This window comes from Salvia hispanica, chromosome 5, assembly GCF_023119035.1.
Source record: "Salvia hispanica cultivar TCC Black 2014 chromosome 5, UniMelb_Shisp_WGS_1.0, whole genome shotgun sequence".
Taxonomy (NCBI): domain Eukaryota; kingdom Viridiplantae; phylum Streptophyta; class Magnoliopsida; order Lamiales; family Lamiaceae; genus Salvia; species Salvia hispanica.
The window spans coordinates 18,558,827-18,582,036 of NC_062969.1; the positions used below are offsets into that span (position 1 = coordinate 18,558,827).

Genomic DNA, 23,210 nt, shown 5'->3' on the forward strand with positions numbered 1-23,210 from the left:
TGGAATATGATTGATATAAATAGACAGGTTTGTGTAAGAATTGAAGTTGAAGAAGGAACAGTTTTAGTCTATTAAGTAATACAGTGATACATCTGCGATTGAAACAGAGAGAAAAAGGGTTCTCAGCCCCGCTTGACAGGGTCGAAGTTGGAGACGCCGATCACAGCCCCCAAAATGGCGGTGAGCACTACGCCACCGGCGGCGATGCTGAGCAAGAAGTTGTTGAGAGAGGGCGAGGCGCTGCTGGCTGCCTCGGCGACGTCGGGGACAACCATGGAAGCGGTCAATGCGGCGGCGGTCAATCCAGCCACGGCCTTCTCCTGCAAGGAAGCTTTGACTTGGAGTGTTGCGGCGGGGTTGGACACCGGGGCGGCCGGCTTGGAGGGCCGGAGCGCGTTTCCCTTGAGGAAGGCGTTGTTGTGGCCGGCACGGGGCAACGGCAGCGCCATTGATAGAGCTGAAGTTGAGGCCATTTGTGTGTTGTTGAATGTGTTTGTGTGAAGGTGGGATGTGGGAGTGTTTTGATAAAGGAAGAGAGATTTGTGGGAGATGGAAAAGGATCAAAGCAGAGGTGGAGAATCGACGGTATCTTACATCGTCCGACGTGGCACCTTCTCGACTTGCATGTGGTAGATAAGCTTATCCAATCACTATTTTCTTCATTTCTCTTTTTGTTATTATTGTTTTTCGAATCAACTTAAGCATATTCGCCGAGGGCCCTATTTCCTTCGGAGTTCGGAGACAAGCTCCAGCTCCGGTACCTTTGGAGATACTCCATAATATAGGTGCACTGATTAAATACTCACTCCGTCCTACCATTTTAGTTAGAATATTCCATAACCTCCTTTCACTCCATTAGACCCACTTTAAGTGGAGCAAATTCAGCACGAGATTTTATATAGTGTTGTTTAAAGTAGAAAAGATAAGGAAAAGAGAGAGAGAGAGAGAGATATTTCTACATTTCGAAATGAATCATTTAGATCCCAAAAGAATAACGTATCCCTTAGAATGAGACAGAGAGAGTATATAAAAATCGGACCCACCATCCATTATACTCCATCCGTCCCCGAATAAGAGTTACTAATTTCCATTTTGGCCCGTCCCCAATTAAGAGTAGCACTTCATTTTTACCATAAATGGTAAGTAGGTCCCACATTCCACTAACTCATTTCACTCACATTTTATTATAAAACCAATATAAAAAAGTGGGTCCCACATTCCACTAACTTTTTCAACCAACTTTTCTTTGCATTTCTTAAAACTCGTGTCCGGTCAAAGTGCTACTCCTAATGGGATACGGAGGGAGTATTTTTTTCACTAACTTTCTTTTACATTTCTTAAAACACGTGTCCTAATCAAATGTGACTCCTAAAATGAGACCGAGTGAGTATTAATGAACTACAATTAAATTTAATTAGAATGACCAATATTTATGTTTTCTCAACTTAGCTAGCGAAAAACTTATCGGCAGTCCCTACACTATAACAATTATTGAGTTAAGAGTTTGTATTAATCATTTACAAGGGTGGAAAATTCAATCAATATTGCCATATAATTCAAGTAAGTAGCCTTTTTGTCATTAGTTTTGCCGTAGAAACATGTGGATTAAGTTCTAAGATAGTATTTTCTTGAGGTGGGCATTTACTTGTATCTTGACTAAATCATTTGTTTTACGTAAGTATATCGAATTTTTTATATTTTCTAAGCAGAGAATCCCAAATTGGGGGTGTTTCCCTCAACATAAATAGGCAGTTGACCCTTCAAGAGAATGAGCCATGAATGCATTTGAACTTGAGAATTCATAAATAATATTATGAACTTGATAGTACATGTGGTTGATGCATTTACACAGAACAATAAACCTAACTCATTTCTCTCTATCTCTAACTCTTACAAAAAATGGATCACCTTGCAGTAATAGCTGATTAAACATAGCTAATCTGCACTTCCTGAGGCAGAAGACGGTATTTGATGCCAAGCTCCTCCAGAATCTTCTTAAGCTCGACAACAAGATCCGATCTCCGGTTTCCCGCCTCTCCAACATTCTGGAAATTTATTGTATGAGTTACATACAGAGCAATTATCATCTTGTTCACATCCACAATCTCTTTCACTTGCATACTGTGATGGGGGCTCCACTGCTGAGGCTTACTCTCCAAATATCTGTTCATCAAAACCATCATTCACTAAGCACCATTCATATCATCCAATAAAATGAACCAAGATTTTTTACTCATGAGATTCAATACAAAACAATTTAGACTAAGGTTGGGTGTGGGAGTCGGAATAGGGATAACTTGATGCATTTGATGTCACGAGACGGACCTTAGCAGAAGAATTGGGTCCGTAAGTTACAGCATTAGTGAACCTGCCATGACTATCAGTTGCCAGGACATCAAGCTTCTTGCTAGGCTTCCTACAAAATGTAGATAGTACTTCCTAAGAGTTTTTTAGTAGTATATGTTTTAAGTAATTCTTCATTTCTATGTTTAATACTATACCACACCTTCTCTAAGTTTCAATTCTACAAGTATATAACATATTGAGAAGCACCATACCCTTTAATTTTAGCCCTCAAGGATGCTAAGCTCTCAACCGAAGTGGTGAAATCGACAGCAAACTCGACAGCATCACCCATCATCTCTGGGCTCCGGTTATAGTTGCTGATTGCTTTTGTAGCCAAGATTGCATTAGGATAGTACACCTTTTCATTGTTGCCTTTGAGAAAAATTGTTGTCAAGATATTCATTTCATCCACAGACATCTGCAGGAATCTTGATGAATTATACAATGGTGACAGATGAAAAGGTTTTGATGGGAGCAGAAAAAAAGGGGTGTACCTGCACGCCATCAATGACACAACGATCACCAACGTCAAAGGGGTGCACCACAAACACGAAGATCATGGCTTCGAACAATGTTTTGGCCGTGTTTCCAAACATGAACACTACGAGCAACAGCTGAGACGAGATGAAGACTAGAATGGAGGTCGTTGCAATCTCCATCAGAAGAATCCAGACTATAACAATCACAACCAGCACAAAGCATGAAGCGATCTTGTTTAGCTCCTCTATTGCTGTTTTCGAGTCTTTCAGAGACACGGCTAGGCATTTTCTCTCATTATGAGCCTTCACCTGAGTAAGATACAAGTTTGGATTCATAAATATCGTGAACATAGCCTTACTAGTTGAATTGATTCAGGGTTCTCACCACCCAATTTCTAAAGGCCGATTTCTTGATCCTTCTTGATTCTGCAGCCCCTTCGAACAGTGGGAAAACGTTATCAACTTCTTCCTTAGGCATGTAACGAAGGATGTCGTCTTCTTCAATGAATCTAATCCACAACAGAGTGCAAAGATAAACATCAACGGTTCAAGTTGAAAATTAAACAAGAAGACGGAAACATTGATGACAAACTCACTTGTGTCCATGCTTGGCCACTCTCTTGAATATGGCATTAGCAGCCGCCCTGGCCTCAACCTCGGTCGTGATCATCACCGTGCCTCCTCCCCCTTCCTCGACACTCTCATCGAGAATCTCTGACATGGTAAGCGAGTCGGAATTCCTTATCACATTCATCAGCCCTCCCATAGTCCAAGCAGACACCTTCTCCCTGTTAATCTTGTACAGTTTATCCACATTAATCACTTGCTCCCCTTTCTGCTGCACCCCCTTCCTGAAACTCAACCGCCCGCTGCTCCTGTAACTCTCACTCACGCCATCCCAGACGGGATTCCCCGACAGCGCCTGAAGTATGTACTGATGAAAAATCGACTCCTGAATCCTATCAAAGTAGGTCTTGACATGAAAATTGGAAGCGACTATCTTAACCAACGTTGTCTTAACCATCCACATGACTGCGCCCACAAGAGTGGACACAATCCCTCTGGTGATCTTGTTCAAGATGTCGGATTCCCTTCTGGTCCGCCTGACCCCCCGGTTGATGAGAAGCACCCACGCCACGAGGATGAGGGCGAGCCAGACGACAATGCGCACGCTCTTCTTGAGGGCGAAGAGGAAGTAGAGCACCTTCTTCTTGAGGAGGAAGTTCCGCTCGATAAGGAAGACGAGGAGGTTGGTCGCCCACTCGGTGAAGAGATGGCCGCAGAATATCACCAGCACAAGGACGCACCACTTCCAGAGCTGCAAGCTCCATATCTGGACCTCGTTGTCGAGCTTACTTATCGTTTTGCTCAGGATTAACAGAGTTGTGATGCTCACAAATGCAATCCATTCTAGAATGAGCATGGCCCTCCACTTCCTGCTCCGCTTTGCGGCCTGGGGCTTGAGGATGTCCGTGTTGTACACGTCGTCATCGTTGTTGTCAATGTCATCATCATCGTCGTCCATCGAGGCCATAAGGGGCGTCCGCGGCGTGATGGGGGCGGATGTTTTTGGAGTGGGCTTTGGCGAAGGAGAGGAATTGGCGGCGGCTGGCTTCAAGCTGCTCGGGAACGGCGGCTCGGCGATTCGTGATTTCGGCTTCGAGTAAGCCGATTGTGTGACCGGTCTTCGGCGCATGTCCGCCTTCGAGTCTGGAGATGGAGCTGGGATGACCAGCTGAGCCGCCGCTGGAGCTGGAGCCGGAGCTGCGGCGGCGGTGTTGAATAAGTTCATTTTCATCTGAATATCGGATTCGGAATCGCCATTGTCTTTGGAATTTTCAGCTTCTGGTTTGGGAGAGTGAATCTCCAAAACAACATCTAAATTTCCGCCCTTTCCACCCACTGATATTTCACTTTCCATTATAAGCTAAGAGAATAAAAATTGAATCTTGATCAAAATTCAAAACTATCTATACAAAGAAAATAAGGACTTTGGATTTTATTTTATCTATCAAGGCAAGGTAACGAACTTACCGGTTAATTTGAAATTCTTATTTGATCGCAGAATACCACTTATTCTGAGATGCAACAACTGGAGTAGCTGTTCATTTGGTTGATGACTGCTGAGCACAAAATTATTGACATTTCAATATATTCAATAAAGGGAAGAGAAATGATTTTAGTTTTACTGACTTTGATTGGATTTTGGTTTATTTATTCTACTTTTTAGGATATTAGAAAAGTCGTCAAGACAAAATACCACTGTTTTCATTCTGCAAGTATAGATGTATGCATTTGACGTTGACCAATTGATCAACCATCTTCACTTTAGGATTTTATTGCCTACAATGTGCTTTAGTTTATTGTGTTTAATTTGTGCTATCTTCTTCTTTTTTTTCAATCCTAGTAATACTAGAGCATAAATGTAGAAAAAGAACAATTACTTTACAAATTGTTGTTTTTAAATAAAACGTGGTATAATCATGCATATGGTAAACAATAAGGTTTCTAGTTCATCTGTCTCATTTTAAATTTAAAATGAGATATTCTGTTTTCATATTTAATAAAAGTTTATTTTTTTATTAAAATATTCAATATATTTTTCTGTTTGTCTAATAAGTAACGTATTTTTCTATTTATCTAAATTTTGTAATTACGTGGTCGTTCTTGAATGAAATGGAGAGAGTAAAAAGTGTAGTAATTAGTACTATTTAAAAAGTTAAGTGGACAGAGAATAAAATAGAGAATTGAATAGAATAAATTACCCAAGATATTTTATTTTTACTAAAAGAGAAATAACTCATTTTAGAGGAGACGTTCCAAAAAGAAATGCGAACAGACGGATGGAGTATACATGGTCATCCTTAACCCACAAACTTTAGGAGTATGAATTGTGGCACAATATTTGTTTGAATAGAATTTTATAGCTAAGATATTAAACTTACTAATTTTATGTTTTATGTTTTATGTTTAAGTCTCTTTCTGGAAAAAAGAAATAAACAATAAGCAAGTCGTTCTCGTCGATGATGTGTTAGCTGTGACTAAAATATTTTGTTTTTGCGGAACAATACAACTACAAGTTGCTATATAGTAACGACATATCCCACTTGCAATATATACTACTATAAAATAAAAATCATTTCCCTTCTTCTTAAGTTAAAAATCATTTACAGGTCATAAACTTCTTTCTTTAAATAATAACAAATATAATCTGCACCGCCTACAATAATAGTGCTTTCATTTCACTTCACACAAAGTTCATCCAATATCATGAAATTTTTTACTTCTGACTTTACTTACAATATGCCATTTTATAATTATCAAGGTCCGTACTAATTTAGTTTAAAAGTATTATTTAAAAGAGCATTTTCCTATGTCATATTTAAATACAAGCAAGGTCGTTTTCACATTGATACAGTAACAATTGCAGAAAACTCAAAATACCTATTTTTTTTTAAAATAAACACGAACATACTAATAAATTATTTATATGCATGTATGATGCTATAAAAGTTCATAGAAAATCGTTGATTACACGACTATTCAAAGAAGTACAAATGGGCGGATCCATTTTGGCAAAATATTCTTATATCTGTGTTTTTAAGTTCAAAAGCAATTACTGTAGTTTATAATATAGAAGCGGAGCATCACTATTATTAATATACAATTGTCATTAAACAATTCATTAAATTAGTAGGATCCTAATTAGAAAAGGTAACATGAAAAAGAACAAAAAGTTGCAAGGCCCATGTGCGCCTTGATGGCAAATTGGCTATTATTCGCAAACAATAATCTCTACTGATTCAAGAATAATTTTAAATCAGGAATCTCTTATCCATTTATAGATCTACAAGTATTTTTAAGCATGTTCCATACCATCACAAATTTTCAATTGTGTTGTCGTCACAAAATCTTAGTAATAATAAAATTATATGTTCGTTAAAAAGAGATTGATGAATTGTTAACTAATTATTAATCTCAAACTAAGACTAAATCATAGCCTAGATTAGAAGATCTAGTAGTTGAAATAATGTCACATAGATTATATTTTTAATTAAGAAAATTAATAAATAAAATTAGAGGGTATTAATGTCAATTCTCTCTCATTAAAATCATCTTAAAATTTTTAAATTTACGTAACTCTCTCGATTTAAATTATTTTTTCGCAAAAAATATACTACCTCCGTCTCCCAAAATTTGCTACACTTTGACCCGACACGGGTTTTAAGAAATGTAATGGAAAGTGAGTTGAAAAAGTTGATGGGGTGTGGGTCTTACTTTTAAAGTATTAGTTTTATAATAAAATGTGAGTAGGAATGAGTTAGTGGAATATGAGGTCCACTACAAAAAATGGTAAAAGTAAAGTGTATCAAATTTTCGAGGGACGGACCGAAATAGTAAACTGTATCAAATTTTCGAGGGACAGAGGTAGTATCAAATTAAAGATAATTTTATAAGGATTCCAACGAGATCTCAATTGCATATGTTCCGACGACGTTCGGATGATGAAATTTGATATTTTTTATTTTAGTTTTCGTAAATGTTGATAACCAAATTTTTATCAACAAATATATCAAAAAATCTCAATAAATATGTGTTGATATTTTCTTGTACTAGTGTTGATATTCTTATGTTATATTGTTGATATTTGTAATACACTATGTTGATACAAAAAAACATTCACGAAAATTATCATATGATAACATAATGATGATATTACCCTTTTGTTGATATTTTGTCTACTATTTATTGAGATTCGTAAGATTTAATCTCATTCGCTCATTTTAAAATTTAAGGGTGAAGATTTGGTCTTGATTTTGGATTAAGGTGCTATAAGCATCAGAATATGACCCTAGTTAAAAAAAACACTAATTATGTACAAGTCGCGTACTTAGATTAATGATATTCATCATTTCCATAAACCATAGTAATTGAGATTATATTTCTAAACTTCATCCTAGCTCTAAATTTTCAAAAAAAGGAAAAGACCCACCTAATCTAATGCACTAAATCACAATTGAGCAGACTTTGCTTTCCATTAATTATCATTAGGAAGAGCTTAGTCTTAAGAATAATGGTCGTCTAATTAGTAATTAACACTTGTTATTCAGCGTGTGAAAACAAATAATGGGTGTAACGTCCAAGGGTCAACAAAGTCCCATTTCTCAAATTATTTACTTTGTGGTAATAATTAAAATATATATGAATTGGTGGCGGCTTTGCATTTGTGCCTTAATTTAAATGAATCGTATGTCCAAATACAGCCGACCGTTAATATTTTATACATTTGGCTTTATTATAAACGTGTACTTCATCTTCATAGCTCCCTTTTAAACTTTAATCTCATAAGATTGATGTGTCTAATTAAGTTTATACGTATCTTCATAATAATTATAACTGCTCCAAAAAGAATTTTGCAAATTAAAAATGATGTACTACTACTCTTATTTTCTTAATGAAGGGCTGGATCAATTAAAATTTAAAATTGAGACTTTTGTATGTTCTCGGCCTTCTTTAACTCTGAAGTTTATTTTTTCTTCTTCGTGGGCCTTTGAAGTTGAAGTCAACATCCTTCTTGTATATTATTTCAATTTTCAACAATGGATAAATAAGATAAATATAAATAAATGTATTAATGCTAGGATTTGTATCCACATCTTGTAAAATAAGGAAATACCGTAAATAATTTTCCGTCTAAATCAATTCCCATTTATATACTAAATACTCCTACTTTTTTTTGTTTTATTTTGTTGGGAAATGATGAGAGGTACTGAGAATGAGAGTTCTTTTTCATTATTTTTTTAACTTTCACCTTTTTCATTGCTTTATTTTATTTATCTTCTATCTTATTTTCATAAATTGTATTGATAAAATACGCAATTTACACCTTAAATTAAATACGGTAACAAAAAATCAATTTAATATAAATTATATTAATTAATATAAAATACTCATTGTTAAATTCTAAAAGGCTAATTGCCTTAAAAATCATGAACTTTCATAAAAGTTTGGTTTTTCCCGTAAACTATAAATGTTGCGTAAATATCATGAACTTTGCTTCCGTGTGCTAATTTCCTGTATCGGGTATTCCGGCTAAGATGGCGATATTGACGCTGACGTGGACGATGAGTTGGCTGATGAGATGGAATTTTTTTTTAATAAACAAAAGCATTACTTATTATACTTATTATATTTATCCCTAAAGGTTTGTGTTAAAATGACAACCCCTCTTAAAGCGACACCGTGACACCACTTATACAGCAATATTATATAGATTGTTGTGTAGCGTGTTGGATATTGCTGGACAAGAAAAATTGTTGTATAAGAGCAACAAATTGTTGGCCGAGTTTTTCAACTTTTTTTTGCCACATGGCAGCTTATTATTCGTCCACGTGTACAAATGATTGGCTAGGAATGGTGATATGGTGTTATTTTAAGAGGTGGTGGCACCCTAACATGCCCATATCCCTAAATCCCATAATTGACTGAATTGAAACACAACGCAAACGAGAATTGGCAAACCCATCTTCTGCGCTCAAGTGCTCCCATCTTTAGCGGTGATGGCGGCGACGGCGACAGCTACGACAACGGCGGCGAGGGCTATGGAATCTAACAATCGGTTTCGAACCTTACATTTAACAATCGATTAAATCTAACCTCTTATTTGATTGAACACGAAATCGCGATGTGATGGAGGAATTGCGGCTGGAGGAGGAGGACGGGATGGAGAATTGCAGATGGAGGGGGAGGAATAGCGATGGGATGGAGGAATTGCAACTGGAGGAGGAGGAATCGCGATGGAGGAATTGCAGATAGGACTTCAAGATAGGAGGAAGAAATTGAAGAAGAATCATATACCCTAATTGATTAAATTTAAATTTTTAACATAAACTACACAAAACGATGTCGTTTTGTGCGTGTAAAAACGACGCCGTTTTGTATATTGACAGCCGGTATGCCATGTCACAACTCCGGCAACCACGTAGGATAACTTTTGGCCGGAAATATACCGGGTCTGGTCTTACAGGAAATTTACACAACCCGGTAAAGTTCATGATTTTTTACGCAACATTTATAGTTTACGGGAAAAACCGAACTTTTATTAAAGTTCGTGATTTTAAAGCCAATTAGGCCAATTCTAAATATATTATACTCACTCCATCTGCCATTAGGAGTCTTATTTGAGTTTGACATGAATTTTAAGAAATGTAAATAAATAAAAGTTGGTAATAAAAGATAGTAGAAACTAGAATGTGGGATCCATTTTTATATAGGGAAATTGGTCCCTAAAATAACAATCTTTGCCTAAAATTTGGTATTTCTCACAAACTTTAAAATTGGTACTCCCTCCGTCCGACAAAAGATGTCACACTTGTGAGACAACATAGGATTTTAGGAGGTTTTATTTCGTGTGTTTGTTTGGAGAGAGAAAATATTAATTTTATATTCATGTGAGAGAGAACTTTTTCCAAAAATGGAAATGTGACATCTTTTGTTGGACAAACTAAAAAGGAAAGTGTGACATCTTTTGTGGGACGGAGGGAGTATATAATATCACAAACTTTGCACTTTGTTTGATATTTCCCATGACATGTCTACTATTCCCTCCATTCCCTCATAGTTGAGGCAAAACTTTTCGGCACAGAGTTTAAAAAATGGATGTTGAGTGTGTTAAATAAATATACAAAAAAGTAAGAGAGAGAAAAAAGTAGAAAGAATAAAACAGAGAGAATAAAGTAAAAGCGAATAAAGTAAGAAAGAGAAAAAAGTTTGTACTATGTATGAAATTGACTCAACTATAAGGGAACTTCCCGAAATGGAAAAATGACTCAATTATGAGGGAACGGAGGAAGTACTATATTTTGTTGAGAAAACCGGATAATTTAATCTCAAATAGTGAAATGAACCGTTCAGTAATTTTAGAGTTAACTCAATGGAGTTTACTCGATAAAATTACTACTCCAAATAAATTCTTTGGAAAAACTGGTGGGGACATGTCCCTCTTAAATACCAGACTCCTAGCAGAATTTATCAACACGGTGTATATATCACAATATAAAAACACCCAAAAGAACCGCACAAGACACTATTACTAAACCCGCAAATAATATTGAATTCAATGTCACAACAGAAAATAAAACCCAGGAATAAATGCGGAACAAAATAAATAATAAAGAAAGAACACACCCAGAACTTTGATAACAGAGTTCGGCTAAATTGCCTATGTCTCCAAGTACCCTCTGCAGAGCCCACTTATATTTAAATAGAGAAGAGAATATATTGAGGTACATTTACAAAATGGGAGGAGTTCTCCTTTTATAGGCAGCCACTCCCCCAAACTTCCTATGACTCACTAGTGTGGGATAACAAATTTTGACAATTTGTCAAAGTTTTTAGGCAAACTTCAACAAATCTCCACCTTGGAAAAATTTCAAATTCCACCGAACAAGAATCTTCTCCACCCAAATAAATGACTCGGGGTGCTTTCATATTGGCGCAATCAAGCGCCTGCTCCAATTCGCAGAATATTAACCAAGTCCAAACAATGTTCAAACTTGGCTCTCTAAAACGTTGCGACTTCTGTGTGTTCTCATTCATTCTCTTCAAAACGTGTGTGTATTGTTGTGGGCTGTTCAAGTTGGACCGTCGACCTGATCAGGCCAGCCTATTTCTGCCGGTTACCTGCGTAAAACGCGGATGAGTGGATCCGGTAAAAGCTCAGGCTGATCAACTCGGCTTATATCCGACTCGAGTGATATGAAACGAGGAACTCAAAAGTGCGTGCTTTCAAAACCTTAACCCACTAATACTATTTGATTAGTATAGGGAAGTAAGGATCGATCCCACAGAGATGAGGCGTTGGTAAGGGTTTGTTTGCATGACACGGCATGGGTTGCTTGGCTGCTTCCACACTTTCTAGGGGGTGGGTTAAATTTTAACTACTGGACTTGAAAAATAAACTGGACTGAACAACTTAACTAAACTACTTGATCAACTAGACTGACATTATTATAAATAGACAAACAGAATAAACCGGGACTGTCAGTCCCCTACATAAAGCACTATAAAATAAAAACTTTCTAACAACTTCATCTTCTTCAACTAATCAACATAGAAAATAGAACATGAAACAGATCTGGAAAGTTAAGAAGACGAAACATCAGAAAACACTTAAAACTTAAATCTACTCCTAAGATCTAAGCTACGACTACGTAAAAACAAGAACTATGACATTTTCATGCAAAAACGAAACATAAACTCCTAGATCTAAACACACGAAGATGACTCAAACATAAAACATCAAATCTGAACGGAATAAAACAGAACAAAACAGATCTAAGCTAAGACTCGAAACATAGAAGCAAAAAAAAAAAGATCTAAAACATCAAGCATAAACATGACACAAAGTTGGAAAATGAAAACAGAAGTTCAAATCAAAATATTAAAGAGTCGATTACATGGAAACTAAGTTGGAACGCAAATAAGAAAGTAGTAAATTGTCTCATCATCCCTTCTCGGGATGGAATACAGAACAGAAATGGAAAATTGTGCGAGAAACAAACACCAAACAAGAACTAGCAGCGAATAAAACAGGAACCAAGTGCGTGTGTGGAGAAATCGAGAATAAGGAAGTGAAATGAGCTCTGCGTTCAGCTCTGGAAGAGAGCTAAGACTCTAACCTACTCTAAGAAGACTGTTGAGAACCCCCCTAAACTACAACACAGAAAATAAGAATGGGGGAACTCCATTCTCTTCGTTTATTGGACTCTTTTATATAGGGAGGCGTAGGGCTCTGATCCCTACGGTACCACCTCTCCAAAACGACAATGCTTCCCTTCACACTCTTAGGTGGGGTCTCTCGCTTTCTTTCCAATGCAGAACTCTGGCTGGCTCCAGTAAAATATTGACTTGATCAGCTTGTTGCCGTCTTTTTCTCCTCTTTTCCTTGATTATTGCCTTCGTCCTCCAGATTTGTGCGATCTCTAGTTTCTGGCGAATTTCACACACACCTGACTCAAAAAGGGTCGTAAATTCACGGATTTAGGTGCAGTTTTACTATGGAACACATGAATGAAACGAGCCTTATCAAACTGCTCACACTTAACCCATATTTGTTCTCAAGTATGAAAGAAAAGAAAAAGACAAGAGGCAAGTTTCAATGCATAGTTCTTATTGAAAAACGGCAAAACCAAGAACAAAACCTAAAAATCTAGAAAAGGAGGAAAAACATAAAAGCAACTAAACACATTGACACTTAAATGAAAAACAAACAGAGAGGATAGAACTGGTTTATGTTTATTGGCAATTGTCCCCACAAGCTTAAGGTCAATCCAATTGTCTACAATCTCAGATTCATTTCCCTCCCCTCTTCTACCTAATCATGCTTGTCCGTTTGTCAAGATAGCTTCTATCTTCCCAACTGTTGGATTCACTCGGTCACTCAATACCATTGATGCTAGATTTTTATTGACAGAAGCTAACTCCTTAAGGTCTTTTATTAGGTTGTAATGGGGCCAAGGTTATAGTGTATATAGGTGTGGGTCCTATGGGTTCTAAGTTCATACTGAATTGCACAATAATGAAGGACATGTGAACTTAGGGACAGAACTAGAACAGCCTCTGAAGAGAGGGTTTTTGCACGTGTGTCGTATGCACGTGTCCCTCCTTTCAACAAGATTTATAATTTTCCCACTAATGCAACGCATATTACTAAGTATAAGCAGCAAGAGCAGGGTCGTACCACATGGACCATGAACCTACTCGAGATTGTTTCTATGACACAATTGGAAAAGGGGTCGGCTGTTGCCACACATTCATTGAGTGGGTTAAAACTCTAATCTACTTGACCTGGCGGAATTAAACTGGACTCTATTTACCTGACCTAGGAGACGGGAGAAGTACGAACACTTGCATGACAACCAAACTCAAGGCAACTTGTAAACTGAAGTTAAACTAACTAGAACACCTGTAACTGAAGGAACATGCTGAAACTTTCCCAAAATAAGCAGACAAAGATGCAAAAGCAAGTGGGGACCATTTTTCCTAAACTGGCTGGGGCTGGTAGAAAAGCTGTAAAAGCAAAAAGCAGATCTGATTCTCTAACTAACTTCTACTTCATCTTCTCCATACAACCAAGTAAAAACAGAGCATGAAACAGAGTTTCAACACCATTGACGAAATAAAACAGAGCATGCTTCAAAACAAGATGTAAACACGAAATTCAAGCTAGAACTACCAGACCTACGCTACTGGGTCAAGCAGAAAGCAGAATAAACACAAATTGTCACCTAAACTAACAAATCTCATAAATCGGGCACGTGAACAACTAAATCTCAACCTCTAAACTACTGGAAATCATATAAACAACATGAATCTAAACATCTAAGCTACCAATTGCGAAAAGCATCCAAGAAACGTAAGTAAATAGCATCATCAACATGAAAATAAACACCGAAGCTTCATAAAACTGAAAATAAGTCGAGATCCAACGGCGGAGTCGTCAATTCCTCTGATGGAACTCAAGATCTAACTACATCATCTCAAAAGTGGTAAAGAAAACAAGGATCCAACGTCGGAGTCGTCAATTCCCCCGTCGAAACCATTAAACTAAGCTAAGATAGCAGTGGCGTTAAGCGCCTATGAGAGCTTCCTACCTAAACTACGATAGCGTTAAGCGCTACTTCTTCATTGTGGGAAGCTTCTATTTATAGAGTGGCTTCAATGTCAACCCTAATGCAACTTCTTGTCGGTATTTGACCATTTTACCCTTGAAGTAATTGAGGATCTTCATGCCATTCCGTCATTCTATAACCTTGACCAGGTAGACGAATTTTCTGCACTTCTGCTCCATTTTCTTCTATGTTTGTGGGTCAGGCTATACACTCTTCCTGCCCATTTTCTAACAATTTTTCTTTTCTAATTTTTCTTAGGGTCAGGTTACAACATTTCCTGCCCATTTTCTTTCTAACTTTTTGTTCTTCTCATGTTTCACACTCTAATTTCTATTCCCAGCGGTGAGTTACCCTAGCCTGTCCCCTTATTCACATGATATGGAGCCTTAGAGATTCCAAAGAAGGGATGATTATATTTGAGGCTCAATGGGTGTAACTAAGGGGTGCCTTTACAATGAGGCAGGTTCATCTGGTTCGAAAGAATTTGGCTCAACTGGTTATTCTTATTGCCTTTAGTCCTTGATAGCGTATGTCACTTCCCCCTAAGCATCAATGGCAGGCTTTCTATTTTTTTTTATTTTAGTAGAAAGTGTTCTACTCTGCCTTATAACTCACATTTTAGAGGCCTTAACCGAGGATTAAATTAAAGCTATTTCTATCTTCCTTACATCTTCCAAGCAGATTTTAACCAGGATTGGATAGACGACTAATTAGCTTAGAAAACAATATTCGTTGGTGATAAACTTCATTTATCTTAATGACATACCATCATTAAAATTTTTAGCTAACCCAAACCCAAATTTATCAAGAAACAAGAGTTGTCTTCCTGATCAAGATTGTAACACCCCCTACCCGGCGTCTGCAGGACGAATAGGTAATGTCACCCTCAAGTATGGCAATTAAAATTTTTATTTTCTAAACCATTCAAAACCAAATATTTAAATTTATTTAACATTTACGGTTATAGCAGAAGTAACTTAGTATAAAATATTAGTATTAACATGCTACAGCTAACCATTCGAAAGATCTATTACTAATAGAGCTCAGTGACCCGCCAAGGATGCAGCGTTGAGACAGACATGAAGAAACATCAACTGGTACTCTTCAATGCCGACTAACCTGTAGCATACTCAACACTTTAGCCAAAAAATTTCTCATCAAGCAAAAAAATATACAACTTAAAATTCTTATTATTATTTTATGTACCAATTATTCCCACATCTATCATATTATTATCATCTTATTAAATTCTAACATAAATTAGGAAGCATTCTCCATTACCAACACATGCCCAGAAACCAACAATGAGTAAAATCAATCCAAGAACATATCAACAGTCATCATCTCTATCTCATGGAGTTTACCAGATTTATAATCATATATCACTTCGTAAACCAACATAAGATAGAATACAAAGTATAATGCATATCACCAATTATTATTTACACACTAACACGTATGTAGATCACCAACATTTTCACATAATCAAACACATATAGCCCCTTTAAGTGCTTAGTGACAGACTAGGGTACGCGGACCAGATCAGAAGCAGAAACAGAATCATATGCAGACGCGGATTTTTGTCCTTGAGAGGACTCCGCACAGACCACCCATTTAGGGTGCAGACAGATACCAGATAAATCAGAGATAGAGATCAGAGACACAGACGATCCTCGCTTCGGTTATCCAGAAGACGAGGGATAGCAGATAATGCAGCGCTGCCGTCCTATGGCATGCCAATTGTACCCACAGAATATACTCAAACACGGGGCGTATAAGTATAACATTTCCATCTCAGTACATGTTATCAATATTTTCTAAAATAACACATCAGCAACTTTAATCATACCAGATCACCTCAAATGAGAAGATTAAATTCCAACACTCTCATCATACCATCACATACCCAAATTTCACATAATTCACATCATAAATAACATATACAGATCACAGATTGTGTCACTGATTAGCACAGAATATTATGTATGAAATAGTGTAAACTAATTTCAGGAATTAATTTCTCTTAGAGAATATGCTACCTTATGACTCAATGTAATCGACCAAGTAGGGACATAACATAAACTTATATTCTGCCCTTTTATTTATTTTTCATAACCAAAACATTCAACAATTCATCACAATCTCATAGTTTGCTTCTTGAATTTCTTATTCCATAATTAATCATAATTCATCGAGTTAACAAGTCACATATAATCTCATAAGGACATTTAATTATTACATAAAAGCACATAAGAGAATTAGGCTTTTTAATTGTCGAGCATGCTACCTGGATGACGTTTATGTCCAAACCTTTCCATTCGACATTTCTTCTTTCGCCGATCCTTTTTCCTTTCCTTTGCTATGATTTGGGTGTAGCTACCTCATAGCATGATAACACACATTAGTTTATAAGGAAAGGATACTACTATAAACTAAATCCTTTCCTTTATCCTCATTTGATATCCAAAATGTAAAGTAATTTCATGATTCATCATTTAACTTCTAATATATGACCTGCACTGGACTGATTTCTCATTAACGTGCTGTATTCATTCAAAAGGCTCCAGAGGTGTAAAACAATATTTTCAAATACCCCAGGAAGTCTAGATTACAAAGCAACAAGATTCAGTTGAAAATTCCTAATGGTTCGAGAGATATTCTCCTTTCACCCCAGACTACCAAAATCGAACAGTTTCTGGCAACATTTACCCAACAATTTATACATATAGTAAATGAACTCTTAAATTTTCCATAAAAATCAGGCAACCTCTAGACCCATTTTATTTTTAAAATTGGTAAATCAATGTTTTGACAGTTCGAAACGTGCTAAAGAATTCGGAACATGAGACTGAAAACCAGAGGACTTAATCCACTTCAAACTAATGAAGAGAAACATGTTATATCACATTCCCAAACCATTTCCAACAAACTGATAATAAAATCCCAACATCCCTAACCTAGGGTTTTGTCCTCTATGGCATTTCACAAATAAATGCTCAATCTATTCCAAGCAAAGCTTAAACTATAATCAAATACGGCTAAATGTTACGTATTCAACGTTAGTTCAAAGAATCAAATCAATCAATTGCCCTAAGTCATGAGGTCTGAAAATTAAACATCTCAAACTAATTGAAATACCAAAATATATGCTTCAAAATTGGGATAGAAAGGTAGATCTACCTCCAAAATAATCCAATCATGCAATTGCTTCATCAACTCATCAATAAAGATGGAATTTTGTGAAGAAAGTGGTTATGGAGGGAGGAAGAGGGGTTGTCGACATTTTGGTAGAGAAGAAAAAATGAGGAAGAAATATGATATCTCATGTTTTTAAGTTAGTCTCCCAATATTAATATTTTTCATGGCTAAAAAAAATGAGACACTTGGCAACATTCAAATACACCCTTTTGTAAAGACTTATCTCTAGACTGCTCTCTAATATTTAAGATCAAATTTGCAGCCATTTCATTCCAAGTTGATGGGTAAAAATCGGCACTTTTCAAATAAAGAGAAAGAATTGATTTAATTCATGTGAAAAGACCAAAATGGCCTTCTATCGAATTTTCTACACGAACATTGTATAAATCCTAATTTGTTTCTCAATCTTATTCAAATTATACTTATAATACTTAATTATAATGCTACAAAACCCCTCATTCATTATTTTAATTAATTTGGCAATTTTCGTCGTCGAAACAATCACCGAAAACCTGATATACAAGTTTTACACTTCTTAATATATTTGTTCTAATCTCTCCATTTCCAACCTTATATTATTTTTTTAACACTAAATTTTCACTTAAACACTTCTAATCATACACTTTTAATATTTCAATTTATTTCCTTCCCGATTTCGAATTAATATGCGAAAACATCTTACAAATAATTTTTATACTAGTTTCTAATATCATTTCCACTCTTTCTAATTCATGTACTATTTCAAAATCTTCACTCTCATAACATTTTAATCATATTATTAGTTACCACTATTTTCAAAATCGAATTATTCGACAAGAGTCCTGATTCTCCGGTTTCCTAATTGGAAAATCAATTTCCGACTAAGGTCATTTTTATTTTTTTTCGGGGTGTTACAAAGATCATGACCTCAACTCTCAGTGATTCAGAACCTTAATTACATATCTAATTCAATATCTAAAAAACAGCACCCTGCACTAAATAAAGTGAAAAATAACCACAAATCTTCTAGTCAAGATCATGAATTTCTGATCATATAAATATGCATACATATCTTTTAGTCATTTCTCCCCACACACCTCCTCCCCTTTAAAAAAAAAAGAGATGAGAAACCACGAACTGAAATAAATAATTATTCCAAGATATTTCTCTTCCCGAAAAGGAAACTCATGATTGATCGAGTTGATTCAGTCAAAAAAGAAAATTCAGATCGGAGGTGGGAGAAGACTTCTTTCTGCAATTGGAGCTGGAAACTGCAAAATTAACAAGGAACTACAGAAAGAAGGGGGTGAATATCAATATTATCACACACAGAAATCAATGAGGTGTCGAATCGTTGTCTTCGTGTTATTTATGAAAACGAAGTTGTTAGATATTGATTGAATTATAATTGGGCCCAACAATTGGTTAGGGTCTATGTTGGGCCGTATTATATATGCTTAAGAGGTGTTTGGGGATTTCATACAGAATTTCTTGGTTCTATGAAAAAAGTTTGGTTTGTAGAAAATACACATTACTAACTCGATTTGATAATTTTACCCTAGTAGCTTTCACCTAATGACTTCATTTGCCCCCGCCCTTAACCATATTACTGAAAAATAAGAACTTATGTAATGATACGAGTTTTAATGCACAATTGATAAAATAATAGAGAATAATTAGTAAAGTAAGAGAGAGAGAAATGAGTAATGTAAGAAAGAGAAAGGAAAAAAGTAATGAAGTAGTGGTTGTGGGGTCCACTTCCTAAACTAGAAAGTTTAGAAAGTATCTATTTTTAAGGGAAGGACCAAAACAGAAATAGCTTCTATTTTTAAGGGACAGATGTAGTATATATGTATCATATTTTACGGTCGTTAAAAATATTGCGCCCCTCCCTTTCTTGGTTTGACGCTGAAGGCTCTTTAAGCATGAGTTTTTTCTAGTTGTAACTTCAAAATATTGTGTGATTCCGAGTTTATAGATTCATCGTCCAAGTTTTGATACTCTTCGAAAAATAGTTTTCTTCATGTGGTAGCCAAGTTTCCAACAACTGTTGACAAGCCCGATTCACTAGCCTCCCCAAGTGGCTCGGTGGGCTCGCTCCAGAGTGGAGATGGGGCAGCTGGTCCAACAATGAGGACGATCGAGTCGAAGTGACCACAACGTCAACCCACGGGTTGCAGTCCAAGTACGGGCTAATCAAGTTGAGGACCGAGGAGTATAACATTTCTACTCCCTACGTCCGCCATTAGGAGTCTCATTTATGGGCGACACGAGTTTTAAGAAATGTTAAGAGAAGTGGATGGAAAAAAGTTAGTGGAATAAGGGTCCACTTGTATATATTAATTTTAAATGAAATGTGAGTGATATGAGTTAGTGGATGGTGGGATACCATTTATAGTAAAAGTGAACTGAGACTCCTATTCGCAGACGGACTAAAATGAAAAAATATGACTCTTATTCGCGGACAGAGAGAGTACATCTTTTGTGTGGGAATCAAAGTGTAATTTCCCAAAAACCCCTATCCAATAACACCCCATATCTGATATCCCCAAAACGCCCCCAGCAATCCACAGGAACTCCAGTAATGCCCTTAACATTCCCTTTCTTTGTTCTCCCTCTCCTGACTTGCAAGTTTATATTTGAAACTATTTACTGCAAAACACACACTGCAGCGTGTTTGTGCGTGAAAAATTGTACGGATTAGCTATGGAGGTTGGCGCGCACAACAGCCCTCGCACTGTGGAAGAGGTCTTCCGAGATTTCAAGGGTAGGCGTATTGGCTTGATCAAAGCTCTCACCACCGGTATGTTATTTTTGTTTCTCAATTTTGTCATTTCTCGTTGGTTTAATTGGAATTGTCTCTAGCTTTATTTGTGTTTTTTCGAGATTTAGGGTTTCTGGTCTAATTGGGTAGTCTTTTCGATGTAATTTTCGAGCTTTAGGGTTTTCTATTTGTTTGGTTTGTAGCGCTCTTTGTAATACTGAATTTGTGCTTGTTTTTTTTTTCCTTTTTCAGATGTTGAAGAATTTTTTCAACGCTGCGATCCTGGTGAGTAATTGGAGTTGTGTGGTTGATTAAAGTGGTTTAGTAGAGTGAATTTATGGGTGATTTTGTAGTTTGTTTGCTTATTTGGTTGACAATTTCGCTTTCCTTTTGTGTGGATATGACGGTACAAGCTGCGCTGTTTCATGGTTGAGTATTTTATGATTTTGATTTTTGTATCTGATAGTATTAAATTTGTTGTCATGAGATAATACGGGTTGGAATCATAGCTTAAAAAAGCAATGCTCAGTTTTTTTTGCAAATAATTTTACTGTAAAGGATAAGTTCTTGCTTATAATTTTGCTCTCAGTTGTATGTGAACCGAAGCAATGTGTATCTGTTTCAGTTGTCCATGCATCCGATGTTCAAACATTTTCCTACAGTTATCGTTATATTTTTGCTTAGTATTTTGTGCAATCTTAAGAGTCGGTTTACTGGTTTCCCCTTCCTTTCTAGTTTACAATGTTGTGCTCATGCTCGTTCTATAATTGTTAGCGCTTATTTTTTGGCTTCAGCGTATCATCTAGCTTGTTGACACAGCTTATCTTTGGTATCTGCTCCACTACCTATTACCTAGTCCACAAAATTCTATATTGTGTTTACACACGTTGAAAATTTTGTAGAGAAGGAGAATCTATGCCTTTATGGATTTCCTACCGAGCAGTGGGAAGTTAATCTACCTGCTGAGGAGGTGCCTCCGGAGCTACCAGAGCCTGCTTTAGGTATAAACTTTGCCAGAGATGGCATGCAAGAGAAAGACTGGTTGGCTCTAGTTGCTGTCCACAGCGATGCATGGCTACTTTCTGTTGCTTTCTATTTTGGTGCAAGATTTGGTTTTGACAAAGCTGACAGGTAGGCTAATCTGTAAGTTATGAATTTTTTAGAATATCCTTTTGAAAAATCATTTTCTTTTATTTCCTCTGTGTTGAATTCCTTTCTTCTGTCATCTTTGTGAGGTTTGGTTTTATTGAAGGAAAATTGCTTCTTTTATGCCGATAAATATGACTTGATATTGTTCTCAACTTTATTCTGCATTTCAAATACCTACTGGATTTTTTTTGTCTCCACTCTCCATGCGCTGATGATTTGAAGAATTACTGTATTCTTTCTTCCACTCATTTGGCTGTCCTCTTATGACCATAGTTTTTCAATAAATTTTACCCTAAGCATTCTTTACAATAGGAACTTTTCGGCAGTTGGTTGTGTTAGTGAACTTACACCTATTCTCTAATGTACCTTGGGATTGCAGTATAAAAGAGTTCTGTTTGATGTTGTTAATTGTCTTGTGGGGTGCCATTCTTTTGAACAAGGGGTTCATGGTTTATGGATGCAGGAAACGCCTATTCAATATGATAAACGATCTTCCTACAATTTTTGAGGTTGTGACTGGGGCTTCAAAGATGCAGTTCAAAGATAAATTGGGTGCCACAACTCACAGTGGAAACAAATCTAAGCCAAACTTAAAAATGGTAAATCCTTGTCTCAATTGTTCATGAAGACATGCACATTACTGTTTTGATAAAATTTTCTGTATTTAGCTTTGACCTGAGTGCAAGTGCTATATACAAAGTAGTTAATGAATTGGTGGTTTGTTAATTAATTTGTGTTAGCAGTTGAATGTTAGTCTTGCAAGCCAATCAATCCATGCTGTGTGAACTTTCACCTTAACCATAGTAATCAACCAATTTGGGTGATTCTTCAAGTTTGTATGATTGAAGTAATCGTTGGAGCTTGGATTTGTGAATGATAGGAAAAAATGTCCAAGCCCCCATCAAAGGATGAGAGTGAGGGATTAGACGAAGAGGAGGAGGATGAGGAGGAGGAGCATGGTGATACGTTGTGTGGAGCATGTGGAGAAAACTACGCACAGGACGAGTTCTGGATCTGCTGTGACATATGTGAGAGATGGTTCCATGGGAAATGCGTGAAGATAACGCCTGCTAGGGCCGAGCACATCAAGCAATACAAATGCCCGACGTGCTCTAATAAAAGAGCACGGCCTTGAGGAGTTATAATCGTGGCTGCTGCTAACCATCTAGTTGTCTGAAGAAGGAAGAAGATATGTCTGAGCACTCTATTTAATAGTCAGTCGTATTTGTGATGATAGTTAGCTACTGTTTATTTAGATGCAATAGGTCGGTGTAGAGGGTTTGTAAAAGCTTAAAACATCTGCACTCCGCTGTCATTAACTTTTTATTTATCCAATTCACTTTTCTTGCACCAAATTCCCTCTCTCCCTCTCTTACTCATCTCCTATGTTTCATAGTAGTTGTGGTATTTCTTTTCGGCACTAAAATTTAAAAAAATGAGCGTAATATGTTAAATAAAAAGATACTCCCGTCCGTCTCCAAAGATATGCACTTTGGGTTACTACGGCACGGGTTTTAATATAAAATTAGTAAAGTAAGAAAGATATAGAGAAAAAAAGTAAGTAAAATATTGTTAGTGGAGAATGGATCCCACCTCGTTAGAGAGAAGAGATTTTCTAAAATT

General features: G+C 36.5%; 3 protein-coding genes and 1 long non-coding RNA gene across 7 annotated transcripts; 1 reads left to right on the plus strand and 3 right to left on the minus strand.

Annotated features, from left to right (window-relative positions):
* Positions 1 to 46: 46 nt before the first annotated feature.
* On the minus strand, positions 47 to 473 carry LOC125187244. Its single transcript, XM_048083800.1, has one exon. The coding sequence runs from the start codon at positions 471 to 473 to the stop codon at positions 123 to 125; it is 351 nt and encodes a 116-aa protein (XP_047939757.1). The 3' UTR covers positions 47 to 122.
* Positions 474 to 1,759: 1,286 nt separating this feature from the next.
* Positions 1,760 to 5,008, minus strand: LOC125187242 (mechanosensitive ion channel protein 10-like). 3 transcript variants are annotated; one of them, XM_048083798.1, is made up of 7 exons: positions 4,860 to 5,008; positions 3,422 to 4,752; positions 3,211 to 3,334; positions 2,841 to 3,134; positions 2,559 to 2,764; positions 2,326 to 2,416; positions 2,015 to 2,163 (listed from the first exon to the last, which is right to left on the minus strand). In XM_048083798.1, the coding sequence occupies exons 2-7, from the start codon at positions 4,744 to 4,746 to the stop codon at positions 2,149 to 2,151; spliced, it is 2,055 nt and encodes a 684-aa protein (XP_047939755.1). In that variant the 5' UTR covers positions 4,747 to 4,752; positions 4,860 to 5,008; the 3' UTR covers positions 2,015 to 2,148. The 3 variants fall into 3 exon arrangements, with proteins under 3 accessions (XP_047939754.1, XP_047939753.1, XP_047939755.1); XM_048083797.1 differs by lacking the exon at positions 2,326 to 2,416 and having other exon boundaries at positions 1,760 to 2,163; positions 3,422 to 4,727; XM_048083796.1 differs by lacking the exon at positions 2,326 to 2,416 and having other exon boundaries at positions 1,760 to 2,163.
* Positions 5,009 to 15,424: 10,416 nt separating this feature from the next.
* On the minus strand, positions 15,425 to 17,814 carry LOC125187809. Of its 2 annotated transcripts, none has more exons than XR_007170669.1 (3): positions 17,678 to 17,814; positions 16,785 to 16,873; positions 15,425 to 15,616 (listed from the first exon to the last, which is right to left on the minus strand). It is a non-coding gene; the product is annotated as an uncharacterized LOC125187809 (long non-coding RNA). The 2 variants fall into 2 exon arrangements; XR_007170670.1 differs by having other exon boundaries at positions 16,785 to 16,877; positions 17,678 to 17,805.
* A 2,483-nt stretch (positions 17,815 to 20,297) lies between these two features.
* Positions 20,298 to 22,937, plus strand: LOC125191234 (PHD finger protein ALFIN-LIKE 5-like). The gene is made up of 5 exons (XM_048088750.1): positions 20,298 to 20,477; positions 20,691 to 20,723; positions 21,341 to 21,569; positions 22,051 to 22,186; positions 22,468 to 22,937. The coding sequence occupies exons 1-5, from the start codon at positions 20,381 to 20,383 to the stop codon at positions 22,720 to 22,722; spliced, it is 750 nt and encodes a 249-aa protein (XP_047944707.1). The 5' UTR covers positions 20,298 to 20,380; the 3' UTR covers positions 22,723 to 22,937.
* Positions 22,938 to 23,210: the final 273 nt, after the last annotated feature.

Coding starts and splice junctions, on each gene's coding strand:
- LOC125187242 (XM_048083796.1), bottom strand. CDS start 4,746: ATGGAAAGTGAAATATCAGTGGGTGGAAAGGGCGGAAATTTAGATGTT. Junction 3,335..3,421: donor GTGGCCAAGCATGGACACAA/GTGAGTTTGTCA, acceptor GTTGTGGATTAG/ATTCATTGAAGAAGACGACA. Junction 2,164..2,558: donor TTGAGGGCTAAAATTAAAGG/GTATGGTGCTTC, acceptor TTTGATGAACAG/ATATTTGGAGAGTAAGCCTC.
- LOC125187244 (XM_048083800.1), bottom strand. CDS start 473: ATGGCCTCAACTTCAGCTCTATCAATGGCGCTGCCGTTGCCCCGTGCC.
- LOC125191234 (XM_048088750.1), top strand. CDS start 20,381: ATGGAGGTTGGCGCGCACAACAGCCCTCGCACTGTGGAAGAGGTCTTC. Junction 21,570..22,050: donor GGTTTTGACAAAGCTGACAG/GTAGGCTAATCT, acceptor TTATGGATGCAG/GAAACGCCTATTCAATATGA. Junction 22,187..22,467: donor CTAAGCCAAACTTAAAAATG/GTAAATCCTTGT, acceptor TGTGAATGATAG/GAAAAAATGTCCAAGCCCCC.